This window comes from Ips typographus, linkage group LG8 (assembly GCF_016097725.1).
Source record: "Ips typographus isolate SLU linkage group LG8, UJ_Ityp_2.0, whole genome shotgun sequence".
In the NCBI taxonomy this organism is placed as follows: domain Eukaryota; kingdom Metazoa; phylum Arthropoda; class Insecta; order Coleoptera; family Curculionidae; genus Ips; species Ips typographus.
This window is the reverse complement of record NC_138429.1, coordinates 4,977,658-4,999,374: the sequence shown is the minus strand read 5'-3', so window position 1 is coordinate 4,999,374 and position 21,717 is coordinate 4,977,658. Positions and strand designations below refer to the sequence as shown.

The 21,717-nt window shown below is 32.2% G+C and overlaps 1 protein-coding gene across 3 annotated transcripts in view; it reads right to left on the bottom strand.

The window, feature by feature from the left end:
- Positions 1-2,775: 2,775 nt before the first annotated feature.
- LOC145733190 (chymotrypsin B-like) overlaps positions 2,776-21,717 on the bottom strand; it is a 71,653-nt gene continuing 52,711 nt past the window's right edge. The window contains exons 1-6 of one of the 3 annotated variants that reach the window (XM_081985874.1): positions 6,326-6,440; positions 3,942-4,102; positions 3,647-3,897; positions 3,372-3,590; positions 3,106-3,319; positions 2,776-3,053 (exon numbers count right to left, since the gene is read on the bottom strand). In XM_081985874.1, the coding sequence (XP_081842000.1) occupies positions 2,844-3,053; positions 3,106-3,319; positions 3,372-3,590; positions 3,647-3,897; positions 3,942-4,102; positions 6,326-6,368 (1,098 nt within the window). In that variant the 5' untranslated portion in view covers positions 6,369-6,440 and the 3' untranslated portion in view covers positions 2,776-2,843. Of the gene's footprint in view, positions 3,054-3,105; positions 3,320-3,371; positions 3,591-3,646; positions 3,898-3,941; positions 4,103-6,325; positions 6,441-21,717 lie in introns of those variants that run through there. The other 2 variants (XM_081985875.1, XM_081985876.1) reach the window with 2 other exon arrangements.

Below are 21,717 nucleotides of genomic sequence, written 5' to 3'. Positions count from 1 at the left end.
AAAAAGTTAGAAAATTCGCTCAACCGACATTTTGTAACATTTTTCATCTTCTTTCTAATGATATATAAAAAATCTAGATTGGAGTGCAAATTACAGCTTTACAAGGCTTCAAACCTAGCAACAACGCTACAAACTCACGAAAAGTGACACAATTTTCGAAATGAAATTTCTCAAAAACTGAAAAAGTTAGAAAATTCGCTCAACCGACATTTTGTAACATTTTTCATCTTCTTTCTAATGATATATAAAAAATCTAGATTGGAGTGCAAATTACAGCTTTACAAGGCTTCAAACCTAGCAACAACGCTACAAACTCACGAAAAGTGACACAATTTTCGAAATGAAATTTCTCAAAAACTGAAAAAGTTAGAAAATTGGCTCAAACGACATTTTGTAACATTTTTCATCCTCTTTCTAATGATATATAAAAAATCTGGATTGGAGTGCAAATTACAGCTTCACAATGCTTCAAACCTGGCAACAACGCTGCAAACTCACAAAAAGTAACACAATTTTCGAATTGAAATTTCTCAAAAACTGAAAAAGTTAGAAAATTCGCTCAACCGACATTTTGTAACATTTTTCATCCTCTTTCTAATGATATGTAAAAAATCTAGATTGGAGTGCAAATTACAGCTTCACAATGCTTCAAACCTGGCAACAACGCTGCAAACTCACAAAAAGTGACACAATTTTCGAATTGAAATTTCTCAAAAACTGAAAAAGTTAGAAAATTCGCTCAACCGACATTTTGTAACATTTTTCATCTTTTTTCTAATGATATATAAAAAATCTGGATTGGAGTGCAAATTACAGCTTCACAATGCTTCAAACCTGGCAACAACGCTGCAAACTCACGAAAAGTGACACAATTTTCGAATTAAAATTTTCTCAAAAACTGAAAAAGTTAGAAAATTCGCTCAACCGACATTTTGTAACATTTTTCATCCTCTTTCTAATGATATATAAAAAATCTAGATGGGAGTGCAAATTACAGCTTTACAAGGCTTCAAACTAAGCAACAACGCTGCAAACTCACAAAAAGTAACACAATTTTCGAATTGAAATTTCTCAAAAACTGAAAAAGTTAGAAAATTCGCTGAAACGACATTTTGTAACATTTTTCATCCTCTTTCTAATGATATGTAAAAAATCTAGATTAGAGTGCAAATTACAGCTTCACAATGCTTCAAACCTGACAACAACGCTGCAAACTCACAGAAAGTGACACAATTTTCGAGTTGAAATATCTCAAAAACTAAAAAAGTTAGAAAATTAAAAAAAAAATTGTAAAAGTTTGTTGATAGGAAATAACCTGTCAGTTACTTAAAATTAAGTTAAAGTAATTTTTTATTTTCGTTTTTTCAGTAAAACTTTGACACCCTGTATCTTCGTTATTGTTCACATTTCGAAAACATTTTATTTAACCTTGAAGCTTATTTTTTTAAGCCCTATTCGCAGGTGAAAGGAAAGCCCCAACTTTAGAATCACCCTGTATAAAATAATTACATAATGTAACAAAGAATTGAGCTTTTCCTTCTTGAGTGTAAGTATTGCACAGAAAGTACTCTTTTACTATCAGAAAACTTTCTATAGCGACATTAAGCCAGCGTTACTAAAAATGTATTGACAACCAAGTGCTTTTCAAGCAATACTCGAAAAGAATCCTGATAGAGTGCTTTATGAGTCTTCCGTTTTCTACTTTCGAAATGAAATAACTTTATATTGAATTGATTAACTATTTTATAAAATAATAAAACTATAATTAAATAAATGACCACTTGATTGCAGTTCAGCAATCTCTAAACTATTTTTTTTTTATCAAATAACTAAGGAGAAATGGCCCGGTTTTCCAACTTGACTCAACCAAGGAGAAAATGGAAAATACCGGTAAAATAGAACGTTGATCTAACTTTGGTGGAATGAGGCTTGGAAACCACTCCCATGCAATATATTATGAAAGAAATTGAATTTTCACGAAAATTGCACTTTCAAAAAAACAGCAAATACATAAAGTAATGTTTGTACTTTTAAATTAGGTCTCTTTATTGCGGTACACGAAATTCTAATAAAAATTCTACACCTAGCCTAGTGTTTCTTTATTGACTTTAGATGACACTTTAGCGCACCCTTTATGAAAATAAAATTTTATTAGCAGCCGTATTCGCTATTCGCGGGATTCAGTGTGCCACAGTAAAACGATTTTATGACCAAACGTAACACTGTCACGAGGTTCTATGCATATGTGCCGAATATACGAACCGCAGTCCAAATTTCGGCTAATCACATTCCGATTTCCGTGACAGTCATACTCGGCTTATTAAAAGTGATTTTTCCGATGTGGGTTTCGAAACCGACGTAGTATGAATACGAACAAAATTAGGTTTTTGTTCTATTTTTTTTCCATGTAACTGTAATATCCAGTTTGTTTACCGCATGCAGGGTTTTGCTACAAAGCACTAGTTATTTTAATTTTTCAGAATTTTGCTTCACAAAGTACTGGCTACTTTAATATCAACTATTTTCTTGTATGTACAACATCAATACTATTTCGCATTAAAACCAAACCACAGCGAAAGGTACCTAACGTTTCTATATTAAATAATTATTACAAACATTTAGATGCGAAATAATACAAGCGATTACTTATTCGGTAATCTGCTTAAACATTTCTTAAGTTTACATTCTTTAAAGAGCTGATTTGACAATCCTAGAATTTATTTTAGAATGTTTTTACTTCCTGATGTTAGTTCCTTCAAACAAGCAGACAAAGTATCCAAAAAAAATATATATTTAAATCACAAACACAATAAATAATACACTTTTTATAAAAAAAACAAAATCTACAAATATTTCATAGCAGGACAATTGGAACAAGCTTGGGATGTTTGAATACACTGCCTAGTGCACTGAATCCAATTCAAGTAAGCTGGAACACTTAGGTAAACTCCATACCTTCCTGCCTGACCGCAATTTTTACCCCAGAGTACCAAACCAACTAAATTAAATTGACCTGCATTACCTCCGCATACTAAGGGTGAACCTCCATCTTGCTGCAAATTAAACCAAATAACATAGTTGCATCAGTAAAAAATGTTGACTTACAGTACAGGCATCCATTTGTGCTTGACCACCTGCACAAAATTCATTAGGAAAATCCAGATAAATGGCGGCATTTGCCGCCCCCAAAACGTTACTGTAAGAAGACATGCAGTTGTCATTTGTCACTATTGGGACATGCACTTGTCTGAGATTTTGTGTTGGAGCGTCGTCTACATTGAAACTTGTTTGGCCCCATCCAGATACCAAACATGACGTACTGAAATAGATTACAATTAATGGTTTATAGTGATTTAATGCATGGGTATTACCTGGGTGAACCAATATAAGTGCTACCAGCTGGAGGTAAACAAATTGGCATTGAGTCAGTGTTTACCAGTACTGGGGATGAAAGTTTTAAAATAGCAATATCGTTCTTCAAATAAGTCTGATCGTAGTTGCTGTGTATCCAAACTTCTGACACTTGGGCTGTTTGAGTATTAGTTGAGCTGGCAATGTTGTACACCCCAACTATTATACTGATACTAGTCCTAAAAGCAGTTAAAAGGATGTAAAAGAAATGTTGATTGAAACCCAGCAAACTGACAAATTAGACACTTTATGTGCAGCAGTTAAAACAGTCACTGGATCTAACAAAACACCTCCTCCAGCATATCCATTTCTGTTTGCCAGATTGTTGTTATTCCTTAAGAATACGTGCCAAGGAAATGATGATTGGCTTGCAAACCCATCTTGCGTACCAGGCTGTGTGGACGGTGTCCCACAACTTAAATTCGTACAAAGGATATACCCAGAAGGGCACGATGTAGAGGAGACTATACCAACCTGAAAATTTAACTGATAGCCAGTTTGATAAGTGTTAAAGCAAAAAATATGCGTACGCCTGGACTGGTACCAGCTAAAAAACTGGGTGCAGGACCTGGTGCTGGGGGCGGAGCATCCCCGTTTGTCCCAGCGTTTGATATTCGAGGGTCGATAATATTTCCATCCCTGCATAAATTAGGCAGGGTGCAATATTGTGGAGTTTGTGAATTTGTGAAATCTAGAGCAAGAAACAAACAGTTTGAGCATCAAAGAAAGAAAAAATTGTTTAATATTGTATACGAAAACAGGGTGTTTATTAAGTGGTGTCAAAGTTTAATTTGTTTCAATTAATAACATAACTCATACAGTTTTTCAGATGTTGAGTTAAAATTTGGAACACAACTCTAACTTAACTGGTGTTCTTATTATTTACAAGGTTTTTTACACTGTATCGCCAAAATGATTCTCCGAACTTTTTTGTTTAAAATTGGTCAAAGATTTACCACTTAAACTCTTTATTAGTATTTAATAAACACCTAGTACATTAAAGCCTAAACAATGTAAAAAAAAAAACAATTAAACCAGTTGAGTAAATAGTATATTGTTCAATGAGCATGTAATGAAAGCTATTACTTACGAAGAAGTGTGCGTAAATTATCGAGTGAGTAATAGCCATTACATGCGTGTAGAATACTATACTTTTTCTACGACTGGTAAGTATATCTGTATATCTATGGCAGTCACTTGCTATTGTTCGGTTTGACACCGGACAATTTGACAGCTATAGCAAAATTCAAAGTAAAATGAGTCACACTGTTTTTTTTACTTTTCAAATATGTTTCGTTGTTTTTTACCTCCATGGGATTGAATATGACAGTTTCCAGGTTTAGGAGAGAACTCTAACTGACGGCCAAATGTCATAACTGTCAAAATTCCACTCACAAAGCTATTAAATACGTTTAGAATTACCTACTATTTATACTAATTTTTTTGGATTTTAAGAGTATGTTGTGGTTTTACAGTTTTATGGAAAAGATTTTGACGGTTATCATATTTAAAAATAAAGTAGAATTAATTCAGAAAAACAAACCCAAATGTTATAAATGTACTGATGAAGATTTAAAATGTATCTATTCAACCCAAGTCAAACTGATTTCGTTACTTTTCAAAGATGTTTCGATGTTTTGTACCTCCATGGGATTGAATTTGACATTTTCTAGGCTTAGAACAGAACAAAAGACAGAGCTGTAACTGTCGGCCAAATGTCATAACTGTCAAAATTCCATTCATAAAGCCATAAATTACGTTTGGTACTATTTATACTGATTTTACTGTATTTTAAGGGTGATGTGTTGTGGTTTTACAGTTTCATGGAGAGGATTTTGATGGTTGTCATATTTAAAAATTCTGCCTCAAAAAACGCATTTCTACTACATTTCTACCATTAACCTGAACTAAATAAGGCAGTTGAAGACGATTTTCAAAAATCAAAAATTTTGCAATTTAATCAAGTTTGACGCCCTCTAGCGGCCGAACTAGGCAACTTAGCAGTGCCCGTTCGACATCACGTGACAGCCCCATTCATTAGCTACCAACAGTCATGTGATGTGTCACTGCAGAATGTTTTACATAAGCGAGGCGATTATTTGGAAAAGTGCATCGAAATTTTCTCCAAATGAAGGTTTTTCTGGCCTACTATACTAACCACCGCCATATTGGATTTAAAAGGTTGCCATTTTAACTAATTTTGGGATGGAGAATACAAATCCGGTGTCCGTTTGGCTGGAACTGTCATTTTGTCACTGACATTGAAATTAAGGCATTTTAGGCAGTTTTCAAGACATGGCAGCCATTAAAAATGACATTTTGACAAATGACTATTTACGTCACATTTCTACCATTAACCTAAACTAAATAAGGCAGTTAAGACTCAAATTTAAGTCAGAAACACACAACCAAATGTTATAAATCCACTAATGAACATATAAACTTTATTCAACTAAATTCAAACTGATTTCGTTACTTTTCAAAGATGTTTCGTTGTTTTGTACCTCCATGGAATTGAATTTGACAGTTTCCAGGTTTAGAACAGAACAAAAGACAGAGCTGTAACTGACGGCCAAATGTCATCTGTCAAAATATGACGTAAGAATGTAATAGAAAGTTAATAGGTTTAGAAATAACACTATGGACTTCTACGTCACCACAGGAAGGTAAATATTTTAAATTTGACCCATAAAGAAGCAAACGTTTACAAACGTGACATCAAATCATTTATGTTTCCATTAACTGTTACGTCACTGTATTTTACTTGAATTTTCGCTATATATTGGTTCGCGGGTGGACAGAACCAGTGAGTAATTTCTTATTACACACGGGTAGGTAATAATTTATCACCTATTGAAAACCAGTGAGTAATAAGCATATTATTAAATAGTGATAAAAAAACATATTTACTTACCAAAATAGGAAGTAATTAACAAAATCAGTAAGTTAACCAGCATTTTTAAATTTATAGTGACAACTTCAAAGTTACAATAACCAAGACTGAATGTGTTACTGACAAACTGCCATAAAAAAATGGTTATTTATTTCTCGGTTACAGTCAATTAAATTCGGTTGATGGTCAAAGTTTTGGAAATTAATTCTATTATAAGACCTTCACAATTGCAGTTAATTCGACTATTCTACATAATTTGATTACCTCAGTTATGTTTTATACAGAGTAGGCATTATTAATAATTTTCATAAAAAAATTATATTATACACAAATACTGAAACGTTACGTTTCAATGGTATTGACGACGAAAATTTAGAAGTCATATTGTTCACACTGTAAAACAACAAAAAAACATCAATTTGGGTTTTTTACTAATTTTAATCACTTTTGTTATATATGATTCAACCGGAAAGAATTAAATGCGTTTATCCTTAATATTGTCAGTGGAAAATCACACATTTTATAAATAAACCGTTTAATTCAAATAATGATTTGTTTGCAGGTTAAGGTTATGTTAAGAGTGTCAGGTTCACTAACATTTTAATAAACTGTAACCTTCAATTGCAGATTTTAGAGTAATTTAGTTTAACAGTTCGCTCTATTCACACTTCGTACAAATTTCTTTTCATCTAATTGAATTGCACCTAAGCCATAAAATAAAATCTACTCGATTTTTCAAGCAAAATTGAATTTTTGCACCCCCATACAAAAACCTAATAACGTAGATTTTCCGTCATAACGTAATAATATCGACAAGTCAATCTTATTAAATTTTTCTTAACTCTTTTTGATTTTTTTTTTTTCTAAAGAAAGCCATTCTCATCCAGGATATTGCATTTTACAGGTTTAATGAGTCCTGTACGCTGTAATTGTGTCTTATCTGCAAGCACAGCTATTGGATTAGTGTCATTTAACGTTAAAACGGTATTCTAGTTTCCTCGCTATTTTCATATACTTTAGTCTAATGAAAAATGATTTACAAAGAAGTGTTTGCCAATGGCTTATTAGACTCAGTCTATCTCCACGTCAGATTTGTAAAAAGAAACTACCGCATTTATGGTTCAACGTGATAACACAAAGTTATAGGATTTTTATGGCTCATAGCTACGAATTATATCGCAGCATTGACCGTTTTGTATTGTGTTTGACCGGGTAAAACGTATGGACATAAATATGGACAAATGGGTGTAATACTTTCTATAGGGTTGAGCGTCACTGATAAAAGTCTCCAGACTCACGCTTTTACAATAAATTTAATAATACTTTACAAGTAGTTTGCTGGACTTAATTTGACTTTCTCTGAATGAGAAATGGTTGATTTAACAATTTTATAAAGCTGCTGTTTTGTCAGATAACTTTCAACAATATTTATAACACATTAATAAAATTTAGATGATACAGCTAACCAGTGAATATTATTTCACAATGGACAGCAAGACTGAACATAAAATATACTATTTCGCTTTCATTTAGCATCGGTTTCTCTACAATCCTAATTTACTGAGTTTCTCATTAAAATTTATTCAGAGTATTCCCATATCCCGCATGATGGAATTGTGAAACAATGCCGGGACAAATATGCACTTTGTTACTTTTGTGTAAGTTTACAGCGTGTGCATTTTGGAGAGAAAGGGTGTGGTACTCGTTAAATCATTAGTCGCTTATTTCGAGTGAAATATTGTAGTGTCGGCATGTTTTCATGTAAACTAGGAATGTGAGCTGCACGAAGAACACTGTAATTTTCAATGTGCAATTTTGTCAGCGTCACAGCGAAATTAAAAATAGCTTTTATTTTACAAAAAGAATGAAATCTCTCCCTGTAGAAAAATCAATTCAACTTACCTAATATAATTTATCGCGGCAACACTGTCTAAAAGTTATTTATAGGAAATTTATCAAACAGGACGTAGGTATTTGAAATTCAGCTCTGCAATACCGTTAAGACTGGAATATTGAACTGAATTTAGAATAGCTTTTTAAAATTTTTAGAGAACTTTATCTGATACGAATTGTTATTTACTGAAAGTTTGTTATTTATACCTTGCAAACCCATTAATTTAATAAATATACAGTGAGTTCAAAATAAGGGTTATAGGAATTTAGGTAAGAGATGGAAAATGCCTGTAAAAACTGCAGAAAAACAATTTAAATAGTTTGCAAGCATGGGTCACCCAGTATACAGAGTTTCGATTTTTCAGTTCGAAATTTCAGTTTTTTTTTTGGTTTTTTGGTTTAGATAATTAGCAAAAACCAAATTTGGACATTTTCTTTGATTTTTATTTATTATTGCTTGTAGAAAAATGATGTGCAAATAAAAGTTGTAGTTGAGATCAGATTATTTCTGATTCTTGTCATTTTTGACATGTGACATAAACTTACTTTTTTCGCAAGCAAAAAAGGTACTCTTGCTTTGATGTTCGATACTTTGTTTCGATACTGAAATGTTTTCAAATTGTAAGTGTCCAAATTCGGGTTTCGCATCTCAAAAAACCTCTGTCTACCAGATTTGAAAGTAATATGCTTCAAAATGTACAATAAATTAAAAAAAAATAGATTTTAAATTTTTAACTTTACCACCCTGTCTGTATCTCGAAAACGGAACAATTTCGGACTAAGGTAAGTTGCTTTAAATCGGCTTATTTTGATGTAAGGAATATGTCATAGAATTTTGTACAGACCTTTTAGAGACACCCTTAATAGAAATATTATTTCTAGTAATGCCAGATAGTTTCTAGCAATACTAGACAGATTCTGGCAATGCTAGTTATGTCCTATAGTTTCTGAAATTGCCAGAGCATTTTTAACAATACCAGATACATTCTGGCAAATTGTCGGTTAGTTTCAGACATTGCCAAATAGTTTCTAACAATACTAAATACATTCTGGCAATCCCAGTTATTTTCTGACAATTGTCAAAGTATTAACACGTTTCTTCTATATTTGTTTGCAAATTTGTTTTAAAGTAAACGATTTTGTACGTGACTAAGCAACCAATATTTCGTTTTTTCTTCCTATTGTTATGCAACTTTAATTGCTTTCAAGCCAATTTTAACGTGTCACTTGCTATTTCCTCTCATCTTAAAAACTGTATAACCAGTGACAGATAATCTGTTGTTCTGTTACATCAAAATGGCTGACAAAATTAATTTTCTGCAGCTACCAGATTTGGCAATTTAAAAAAGTCTCCAGATTTAATGAATAATAATCCTGTCCCTGTAATTCCCCTTTTCCTTTCCTTAATTTTTCTAAACCAGACGGTCTAGTTTTTGTTGAAAACGTGAATACAATTACGCCGGGCAAATATTTAACTACAAAAGCAAATTAATTTACATTTTCTGAATGAAATATGGGTTTCTGAAAAGGTCAGTAAAATCGATTAGTCAAAAAGGGAAAGGAACAATCTTCTACACCAAATTCAATCCCCGAGATGTTGATGTGTAATAAAATTCCACTTAAACCAGCTTTCTGGCTACGTTTACTCGGAAACTAGAATTAGCATAAACGAGGTAGTTTAATGCAAATATTTCAAGGGCTTAAGCCTTCTTATGCCACTTTGTTATTATAAGGTTTATACTGCTTAACATGTTCTTACATAACAGTAATTTTTGTTCTAATTTACATAAACCTGAATAGGGTTAAGGAAGTCAATAACACAATAAAAAGCAAAGTTTTTGCTTTTTTAGACCAACTTTACCTAGGAAAGTTTTAAATAAAAAAAAAAGACTGTAACATCTACTTATCAAAAGCTTTCCGGTTTTAACCCTCCATTACCTGGTGTTTAGCGAGAGCTTTTAGCTGCATCTACTGGGAGTACTAAAAGTAAACTTGTTACCGGTTAATTTTAGTTATTTTTGCTACATTACACACGCAACTACCGGCAAATTGTAAATAAAAGGTCTTCATGTTTCCAGGTTTTAGGATTTTCCCAGAAAATACCACTCTGGAGATAGATAGCATAACTATGCATATTTTGATGCAGAACATTTTGTTATTACTTTATTAAAACTTTAAAAAGTTATTTGGAAATAATGACCGTTGAATTTTCACTGGATGACAGTATAATGCAAACAATTTAAGTGAAAAAGTGAACAAATATAAATCTGAAATTACCTATTTTGTTTATTTAGTTTATATTTTTTAGTGTACAGTTTTTCAGTTTTTGGCCGTACATAAAATAGTGGTGTTTCTTTTTGATTTATATACTGCAAATTGTAATGTAATTTATTTTTCTTTGAATCTGGTACAATAACATTTTTGGCTCAAAAATGAGAATGTACTCCAATTTTGGCACATTTTCTTCTTCTTTTCTTCTCTTCAATTTTTGTTTTTTGCTCTGGTAGATAATTAATTATGCAAAAATTTGTATTCTTATTTAACGGCTTTTCGTTTTTTCCTCACTTTCTTTTTTCAATCTGGTTGGGCAATCATTGTGACACCTTTTTTTTCAAATTTTTTTCCTTATTTCCATTTTTTTGTGTCGTCTAAATGTGGCGTCTTTTCTTCTCTTCTTTTGGTCAGGTAGAATACAATTTATAGCGCAAAAATGATGTTCAATCTCTTCTAATCAATTTTTGGTGCAAAAATTATATTATTCAATTTTAGCGCTTTTTCTTTATCTTTTTTTTTTCTCCTTTCAATTTTTCTTATTTCAAGATAAGAGAGAAAATTATGTTCTATAAATATTGGCGCTTTACTTTCTTTTTTTCTTTTGGTTCAATTCTCCTTTTTTTGCTCTGGTACCTCTGGTAGAATTCAATTTATGAGAGAGCATAATTTTTCCTCCTTTCCTCCTTCTTTTCTTGTCTTCTTTCTTTAATTCTTCCTCTACTGCTTTGATAGATTTTTGGTCAATTATATCCTGTAATTTTAGACGCTTTATTCCTTCTCTTTTTATTTTTCTTTTAATCTGGTAAAATACAACTTTTGGCGCGAAAATAATGTCATCTGATTTTAGCGCCTTTTCTTCTCTTCGTTTAATTCTTCTATTTTTGTTCTAATAAGCAATTTTTTAAGGAAAAATTATACCTTCTAATTCTGTCGCTTTTATTTCTTACTTTCAATCATGCTTCTTTTGCTCTGGTAGACATTTTTTGGCGCTTTTTCTTTCTTCTTTTAAAGCGAAGTTTAATCAACCTCTAATTAAAGAGAGACGCTCGACATGTTTCGAGTGTATAAACACTCATCATCAGGAGCTTTTGATCATCTGCGTTCGCTGCGGATTGCACGCCATCAATTATTATAACTTAACTTATAAATAAGAACTAACCTTCCTCAACGTATTATCGCAATTTATTATTCAAATATTATCAAGCAGGATGTTCTATTATTAGCCGTCCCCAGTTTAAGAACAAAAGTCACGTTGTTCACCAAATAAATGTTTAATTGGAACCCTCGAGATGAAAACGAATAGGGAAGGCTTAAGGCTCCCAGATGCATTATTTAACAGGGTGAAACACTGAACGAGGATATTCATCATATAATGTTATTATGACTTGCAACACTAAATTCACCATTTGAGCCTGTAAAAAAAATAAAAAGTATATTTATAACGGATTGACATTTTTAATCTTGTTTTGCAACATGGCAAGGTCTTTTAAATTTGATAAGAAAATTAGCAGCGTAAGTTTCAATCCCCGAGAGAAGTCAAACAGCTTAAACTTCGTTTATCTTTGCAAGGATACAGAAAGTAAATCTCGTTTGGAGGCTGATGAATAATTTAAATATAAACATTATTAAGGCTGCGGATAAGAAAATGAGAATTTGAGCAGTTTGGGCAGTGTTTAGTAATTCAAAAATCGAGTTGTTTTTGTACTTGGATGTTTAATTATTCTAGAAACGAAACTATATTAATCTCTGGAAAAGCCTTACTCTGATCTTGCAAAGCCTGTGTTAGTGTAGACTTAATTAGGGGTTGACACTATTTCGGCAGACTGAAAATATTTACCCCAGCTAAAGCTTTGAATCGATGCCAATCCAGACAACAAAAGGCCAAATTTAATTTAACTTAATCTACTTAGATGCACTTATGTTTAAAGGGTAAACATGGCTCTATCATCAGTAAGTAAATTGGGATAAGAGCAACGGCAGCACTACACTAAGATCATACAGGAAATAATTAAAGTGCAACCATTTAAATTAAAGCCTCGTTTAGAGGAATTCTTAAAACGAAATTACTTTTCAACGAGTGACTTCCTAAATTAACCACTTTCCGTATAATTTATACTCGAGTTGTGGCTGAACCGACGATGCTATAAATCCGCTATTGCCATGAATAAAAAGTCTTGACTGTTCATCCCCGGAACGCAACACAATAAAAACATACCTAATCTTCGAGTCTCCCGGGCAGTAATCTCTCAGGAAATTGGTTTGGAATTTTCGATTAAGACAAGCTGAAACCGAATCCCCGCTTTGCATAATGTAAGGGATCATTTAGCCTTCCAAACAGCAACAATCCTATTGTATACAGTAAACACCATTGGACGCAATGGCCATTTACGAGATAACAAAACGGGAGAAGTGCCAAAGTTCATTTGACCAAATTAGACTATACAAAGCCAAGTGCTTTGGTCTTAACCGCAAACGTCATAATTTTGAACTGTTAGCAAATATTGTCCTTACACCAGGTGATAAGGAAAATTATCATAATAATCAAGACATGAACATTTCTTTATTAAAAATTCTTACTCTAAATCAATTCAAAGGTGCACAGTTTATATAAAAACTTTTGAAAAAAGGAACACCCTGTATACTATTAAGTAGTTTCGAAATATGTTATACCGACGATTAACAAATTTTGTCAGTTTGGTTCAAATGGGCCTATCCCACAATTTTTTTTTATTTCATAACTACAAAGACGAATTGAAAATATTATACTCGTATTTTTTTGTTTTCAAAAATATTAAGTCTAAATAGAAAAAAAATGATGATAAAAACTGCATTAATCTCATGTTTTAAACGCCCGCCGCCGGTGACGTACTACACTTTCAACCAATCAGCGACCAGAAGTGAAACAGTTGGCGTGCAACAACCAATAAAATCGCCCAGAATTACGTACGTCACATGCGCGCCAAAACAGATCTTTTAAATTTAATGGACAAATTCAAACTAATGTAGAAATATTTACGACCATAATTTTTTCTTCAAGAATATGAAAAATTAGTTTTTTTATCCTATTCTTTCGATTCCAGTCATTAAAACAAAAATTTATGATATGTGGCATAGGCCCATTATTACAAAACCGCCAAATTCTCCTAATTTGGTTCAAAATGTTGCCAAACGGACAAAATCTGCTAATTCCCTACGAAATGTTGTCAAGCAAATTTTACCAATTTGATTCAAAATGTTGCCAAATTGACAAATAATTTTATTGGCAATGTCAGTTGGTTTCAAAATGTTCCAAAACCGACAAATTCTCCTAATTTGGTTCAAAATGGTAACTTTATTATCACATTTGGTTAAACCTTATTCGTTTTCGGGTTTGTTTCAAGCAAATTTCAACCTTACCGACAGGATTTTTAAATCAATTTTTAGACATAACACGTCGATTTATCCGAGTTAGAATGAGTTGTGTAGGTTGTAGTTGGCCATCAATCTGTAAGATGTCAACTAACCTAACCTAACGTACACATACTAAGCCTTAACACAGTTCAAACAGTTTGACTGTTTAAATTGACAGACATTTCTTCAGTATCAAATAAATGTCAACATGATTTTTGTTCCTCATCTCTGTTTGTTACAATGGCAAGTCCTGTTAAGACAGTCAACTGTTTTAACGTAAATTCATTCTTATTGATATGATTTCTTGGATAATTTAATTGTCAATTTTGAAATGCAGAAACATGTTTACTTAGTCGGAAGTGTAAAACATCTTTAAGACAAAAACTGCGTTGTAAACCAATTTTTTTTACTTTCAATGAAAATCAAAATAAAGTAAACAAAGAATTTAGTATATTAGAACTGTTAGTGACAAGAAAAAATCTCATTCCTTCACTGGTGTGTTTTAGGCAAATTTTGACCTTATTAACATGATTTTTTTAAGTACCTACCATTTTAGGTAGAAAATACACCGAATACAAAATGCTGTAAAACTAAGCAACATTTGGGAAGTTTTTTTTCAACATATTTAACGCATTTTTAAATGACTTTCATAATAGTTACACAAAATTACATGAATACTGCATTTAACTACTTACAAAACGTAGATAATGTATTTATTAATTACATCATTTGAGAACTTTGAGGTTATATTCTCCACACGTCTTGCCTCTGGGTTCTAACATGTTGTTCTTCTATTTTTTTATAGATTATATTTAAAAATAAGAATATGTATGAAAATAGCTGAGAACTAAGGGTGGTCCTTTAGCTGAATTTACGATAGTTTAGATATTGGCCTAAAATGGACTAATTTAAGTAGGTTATAGGTTAGGCAACCCTACCAAAATCTTGGACTAGCTTCTTTTAAAGTCTCCTGACCCTCCTAAAACCGTACATTAACCAAAACACCGAAAATTTCTTCTACTCACTAAAATATAGGTAAAATTTTGGCAAAAACTTAAATAGTGCCATTTTCCGACTTTCCAATTTTCCGAGAGCTCCCAATGGCCGCGTCCCACTATTTGGGACTCAAGGAACCCAAAAAACCACTTTTAGTCAATGGGACCAAACATGACCCAAATTTGGATACGTAGTGTAATCAAAGATAACTGTTTTGGCTAAATTCACTCTCAAATGAGCGTAATGATGTAGCCCTTAAGGCTTCTAACCTTTTTCCTATCATCCTGGCAATTGGAAAAAACGTAGAAACCATCAATTCTTAAACCTAAAAGTTCTCTCCCTTGTAGTTAAACGTGTCGAAGTACAGACGCTCACCAAATGTTGACTGCAAAATGACTTGGCCAAACGTGAAAGCGCCGTATAAAAGCAAGAAGTAAACGATAAAAGCAAACCGTGTTAAAAGAGCACGGGAACATGTCGCCATTTGGTTATGAACTGAATTACGACATACGGGGGTAAATTTGGACCAAGTGATATTCGGGAATATTCTGGATTGCTTACTGGAAGAGCTAATAGAATTTTGCGCTGGAACGTCAGGCAGTGAAATTAAGTTGGGATTGAATGACGGTTTATCTGAACCAATTTATATTCTATTAGTTAATCCACTTGAATTTCCAATGAAAATGGTGATAAATACATGAAAATACTGAAAAACCGCAACATTTCATTTCATGGTTGATAGTTTTATAGCTTTATGGATGTTGTCACATTCATACTGGATCAAACTAGGTTAGAAACAGGCAACCAAATGTAACAACTGTAATTTAAACTGATCTCATTATGACATAATATTTGAAAAATAAAATGTTATTTTATACGTTTATGGAATTAGATTTGACACAGGAAATTGACAGTGAAATGTCACCACCATTAAAATTCCACTCATAAATTTCTTTAGTTGAATTAGTCAAAGTATGTTTTAAAAAATTGAACGCCCTGTAGCATCTAACGCAAGTTTATTTGGGTAAATCTTTTTTGTCGTCCCTGTAGAACGTTCAAACGAAAATTAAGTTTAAATTTTACTTTCAGAAACAATGGCAATACAGACAATTTTTCATCATAGTAAAAACTAATATTTTTCTAAACAAATTTAAATAATAGAAAAACTATTAGGTTTAGATATACAACATAATTAAGAAAAAAAAATTAAAATTTTATAGGGAAACTAAAAATGTGTTACTCTATCGTTGACTCATCCTGTACAAAATCAAAATCATCTTAAAGCAGTTTGACACACATTTGGCTCAAAGACGCAGGCACGTACTTTTCTCTTGGCGTCCGTCATTTTTCCAAAACTTCCATCCCTTTTATTCAACTTCAAAGCCCTTAATTTTATTATTCCTTCTGTCACCTACATATATCGCGTATTCGCATTTGTCCCTGTTGGCCCTATAGCTCAATTTTAAGGGCGTCCATGCGTACAGTCGCCCACTTCGTGACAATGCATTACAATAAATTCCCTCCAAGTTACTTCGGTCCTTTCTGCACTTTAACACGCCAGTGACATATTATACAACGTTACTGAACGACTTTATTTTACTAGTGCCTGGATCTTTCGAACGCAGTCAATAATCCAAACTAGGCCCAAATATGTAACATCACAATACCAAGAGAAACAACAAAAATTATTCCGTCACCAGTGATGTATTAATCAATTTAGAAGAAAGGGAGAAGCGATAATGAAATAAAAGGGCCAACTTTCCATCATTCTATAAAAGAAATAGTGAATGCAGTTGTGCGGTTCTTTCAAGAGATTGATATATTTGCTGACGTGGCAAATTTAGACAAGGGACCGTGTAATCTAATTATGATTCCGGAACAAAGCAGACAACCGATGATGGTTTTTCCAGCAATTGATTCGAGGGGTGTGAAACGAAAAATAAAAGCCCTCCCTTCCGCCCATTTTTGCTGTCATGATAATATAATACAAGCGGAAGTGTTTTTAACCCTTTTTTTCCTACAAAATCTAATATTCATTATGAGGTTTTGTGTTACCAAGAAACGCTGTTATTCTAAGGAAGAAGTTTGTTTTGCAACGTCACTACTAATTTTGTCATTGCGTGAATACTTGCAATTCCAACCCTTGTTGCTTTAATATAATATAATATAACATAGCCTCTACTGCCATCTTCTTTTATTGTTCCTTCTTGGCTTTTATGACGTCCTTTTACGGTTTTCGTCCGCCTATAAACCCACAATTTGGTGTTTAAAAGGAAAATAATTAGGACGTAATTCGAATCAAGGCAGTTCATTCTTTCTTAGGCCTAATTAGAAAAAAGATCTACAAGAAAACCCCAATCGAACGATTTCTTTTAGCAATTGATTTGGCTGGACTCAAATTGATTGTCGGGTTTTTAGTAGTGGACAAACCATTTTCGTTATTAATTGAAAACAAATTTTCTACGAAAATTACTGCAATTCTGGTGGAAATCGAAATGGCACTATGGATAGCGAATTTTAATTCTGGTGCCATAAAATTCCGTCTAATGCTTTGAGTCATTATCGTTTAAAGCGCCTCTAAACGAGGAGAATTTAAGGGGTTTTCCGAACATAATAAAGGGAAAATCATATTTTGCTAGTATATTTAACTGCGTTCAATTAATCTGATGATGAAAGTCTTTCTTAGATTAATTAGTTAAAAACCTAACTTGTTTGAAATATTTTGTTAAAAGCATACCGAGTTAACACAAAAGCATGGGAATTTGCTTGCCAAAAAATGCGTTTTTTTTTCCTGTGAAAACCACCATTTGACCCACATTTTTAGTCGCGTCTGTTCGGGCCTGATACTCGCTAATTTGTCCTTTGTGTCCGAAAACAAATATCCGTGCCAAAACGACCGTCATAATAGCGGTATCACTGTTATAAAACCCTCACAGGGAAAAGGTAAATAAAAGTAAATTTAAAAACAGTCACCAAGGAATAATTTGAAGAAAATCAAACCACCTCTAAAATAACATTTTTTAAAACCGACGATTTTAATAATTAGTTTTTTTAGGTTGTTACAATATTGTTACAAATTTGTTAAATCAATTGTTTTTACTGTTTATTTCCCTAAGCTTATATTAAGCTAATAAATTATATTTTACTCAATAGCTAACTCTGTTAATTCTGATCTGACAGCATATAGTTTAAATTAGCAAAGTTGCAGTATTTTTCCTGAATCGCCTGAATCTCATTTTAGAATCGACAACGTCAAACACTTGTCAAACTTTTGACATATATTTTGATTATCTTAAATGAATCACTCTATATTTTCGGAAATATTCAATCAATCAATCGGCAATTTCTTTTTCTTGATGAATGCTGTAACTTTACTAATCGAATTCGTGAGCTTGCAACACTGTATAGACCAGTTGACACGTGTCAAGACAGTCACACGACCATAAAAAAATAGCTTCAACTGTAAAAATTTGCTAAATCTGATTTAGACAGTTGTAAAAGCTGAAATTGTAAAATATACTTCACGTTACTTTGATTATGCAATTTTGAACTTTCAGCTTGTAGAGTTGACATCTGTAAAAAATAGTTACGTGACTTTAAAAATGTGTTTAAAAACTAAGAGAGACTAGTAAATTAAATTAAGATAGTGAAAAAACTTAAATTGTAAAAACACTACGTAATTTTGGTAATGCAATTTTCAGCTTGCGATTTTGTAAAGGCTAGTTGACACCTGTCAATTTTAGTCACGTATTGTTTAAAATGTAGTTTAATCGTTAAAAACTTTAAAATTGAATTAAATTTAGACAGTTGCAGAGGTTGAAATTGTAAGAGACATGTCACGTGACTTTGATAATACAATTTTTGACCTTATAACACTGTAAAGGCCAGTTGACACCTGCTCAGACAGTCACGTGACCAAAAAATGAATTAAAACTATTGGGCAATTTTGAACTTGAAACACTGTACTGTAGAGGCCAGTTGACATCTGTCAGAAACAGTCACGTCACCTTCAAAATGTAGTTCAAACATTGCAAAAGAGGTAAATCAAAGTACAAGGTGATCTGTTTAAAATGTGTCAAACATTGTCAATTTTGTCAGGTTAATTTAAACTATGTTGGCAAATCAAAATTAACGCAGTAAAATATAAACAATCACCTTGTACAATTCATAGCATTATCAAAAATGTTCAACCTAAATAAATACATAAAGTGCAACAATTTGTTACGCGTTATTTATGGAAATTCGCTTTAAATGCGTTTGGAATATTCTCACGAGGCTACACAAAATAACAGAACTATTTTAAATTATTGCTCTTCAAATTTAAAACCCAAGTATACATAAGCAAAAAAATGAGCCTCAATGTAATACCTTTTAATTGAACAATAGTTTATTTTCTAGTATCAAACTGATTTCCTGTATGCTTTAATGACTAGTTAAACCTGGCAATCTCAAAAAATGGGTTTGATTAGATTATAAAATTCAACTCTCATTTAGTTTAACCTGTTTGGTTCTATTTTGCTCCTTTCCTATCATCATATCAGTCTTTAATTCTCTCTTATCCAACATCGGATCATAAACGTATGACAGAGCGTTTTGATTCTGAATAGAGCTGCTCTAAAGCTGAGGGCGGGCTATTTTAATTAACTTTTCACTTTTCAGAATATTCCAGGAATGTGTGCTGAAGTTTATGAAGCAACTCATATTTAATTGGACCGGCGACCCTAATCCGCCTTTTATCCCCGACAAAAAGTGTGGATATTTCAACATACACAAGCTCATTAGAGCAGATCTGGAAGCTTCAAAGCGTATCGTTTTGCATAGTTTGTAGCATAACTAAAGGGAAATAACAATTTAGTTGCTATGTACCAGTTACTGTAATTTAGTCTTCATTTTCTTAGAGACAGCTAACGAACGCAAAAGGAGGCTAAAAAGCTTAACGGAATTCTGTGAATACTGAATTTTCAAGGCAAAACCTATTATAATGATGCACGTGCTAGTTTTATGTTTTGAATTTTAGTAAGTTTTAGTATTTTGTTAAGCGCATTTGAATCAAACGTCTTGGTTAATAAGACAAATTAAACAAATTTTGCAAATTAGATGCATGTAAGTTCATTAAATTAAAGTATTATAATGTTAAAATATTGGGAATGCAGCAACATAACGTTCTAGTATGTTATTAACTATAAATATTATACAGCCTATATAAATTATTATTATTATTTTAGCTAGTGATAAAATACAGAATTTTAAATAAAAAATTTGACAAAAAACAAGAAATACACAGCATTTATTATTCATTGGAATTATTTTGTTAGAAAACTCCTACCCCACATCAATCTGATTTTTAATTTTTCAAATTAACGTTCACGTGCGTTATACAGGGTGTCCCTGAAAGGTAACCCTTAAATATGACGATATAACCCAACTTATCTCAGACCAAAAGTCGATAATTTCAGATATACAGAGTGTCAAAAGTTTTATTTTTTTAATATTTTAAAGCTTTGGCTAAGGGGGGTTTTGTGGTGTAAAAAAAATAATTCTGCTCTCATTTTCCTTGTAAAATGTAGAGGGCGCCAACTTGTACACATTTAAAACCAAATTGAGTAATCCTGTATTTGATTTTTTCAATAAAGGTTTTTATTATCCATCGTCTTTTACCTAAAAAAGGTATACGTAGTAAAAGTTGATTTGGGCAGCCGTTTTTGAGATATCTGGATTCAAAAAATGAACTTCATGATAATCAGGTCTAAATTATTATTGAAAAAAAATTTAACACAATTTTTTAAACAGTAAAATTTGTCACTAAAAAGTAAAAAAATTCATCAAATGTGTTGTTAATTTTATTACTTAGTAAAAGTGATACCTAATAAGAGATCATCATCATCGACTTTTGGACTGAGGTAGAGACTTTGTGGTAGCATTTTTTCCGCACCTTCCAAGGGCACCCTGTAGAAAGCACTCGGTATAATTAATCTGGGTTTTGCATAATATAGACTGGTCGTGCTATTCTATTGTGTGGGTAATATAACTTTATCTAGTAAAATCCTTTCCAAAATGAGTATTTGTTTTCGGTGATCAACGCAAACTATCGTCATGTAACTTTATTTCGCCGCAGAACTTCCAATACACAGTTTGGCAATATTTGACGGCTTCCAATTTCCATTTCCATTTCAAAATGTCTTCATCAGTAGCTAAATTTAATGACATTGTTGTCCAAACTCGTGACAATCTAGAAATAACCACACACTGGATGACTAGATCCTTTCAAATATTTTATGATAGTCTAAGGTAGTTTTATTTGTAAAAACATACTGCTTATCGAAAGCTTCAAATAGAATTTTAAAAATTAAGGTGTTGTGAGTTTCTTTTCAAATTCACTAAATTAGTGACATTTAAAAAGGTTAGCTGGTAAATGTACAAACCATTCCATATTTCCTTAATTAAACACAATGAAAAAACGATTTTAATCAAACAATTATAACAGGAAGACTGAAAACTAATAAGGTATTTCAAACTACTTTTTTGAATAAAACTTTTGATTTCCTTATACCAACAGTGTTGGTCAACACACTTAGTCGTGTTAATTAATATTCTGACTCAATTCTGGAAACTAGAAAGTAACTGAACCGGATGTTGTTGGTGTATTAATGTGAAATCCATTGAGCATTGCATGAAATTACACAATATTCCATATTAAACAAGCTGTATTAGATCAAGTAGCAAAGGGCTTTATCGAGTTTAGTAATTGACAAGTCTTGGCTTTAATCTAAAACTAGAAACACATTTTCTTGTCGAGCATTGCAATTGTATACTAGTCTTGAACGTATTTTTATAATTTTTCAGATTAGCTGTCAACACAA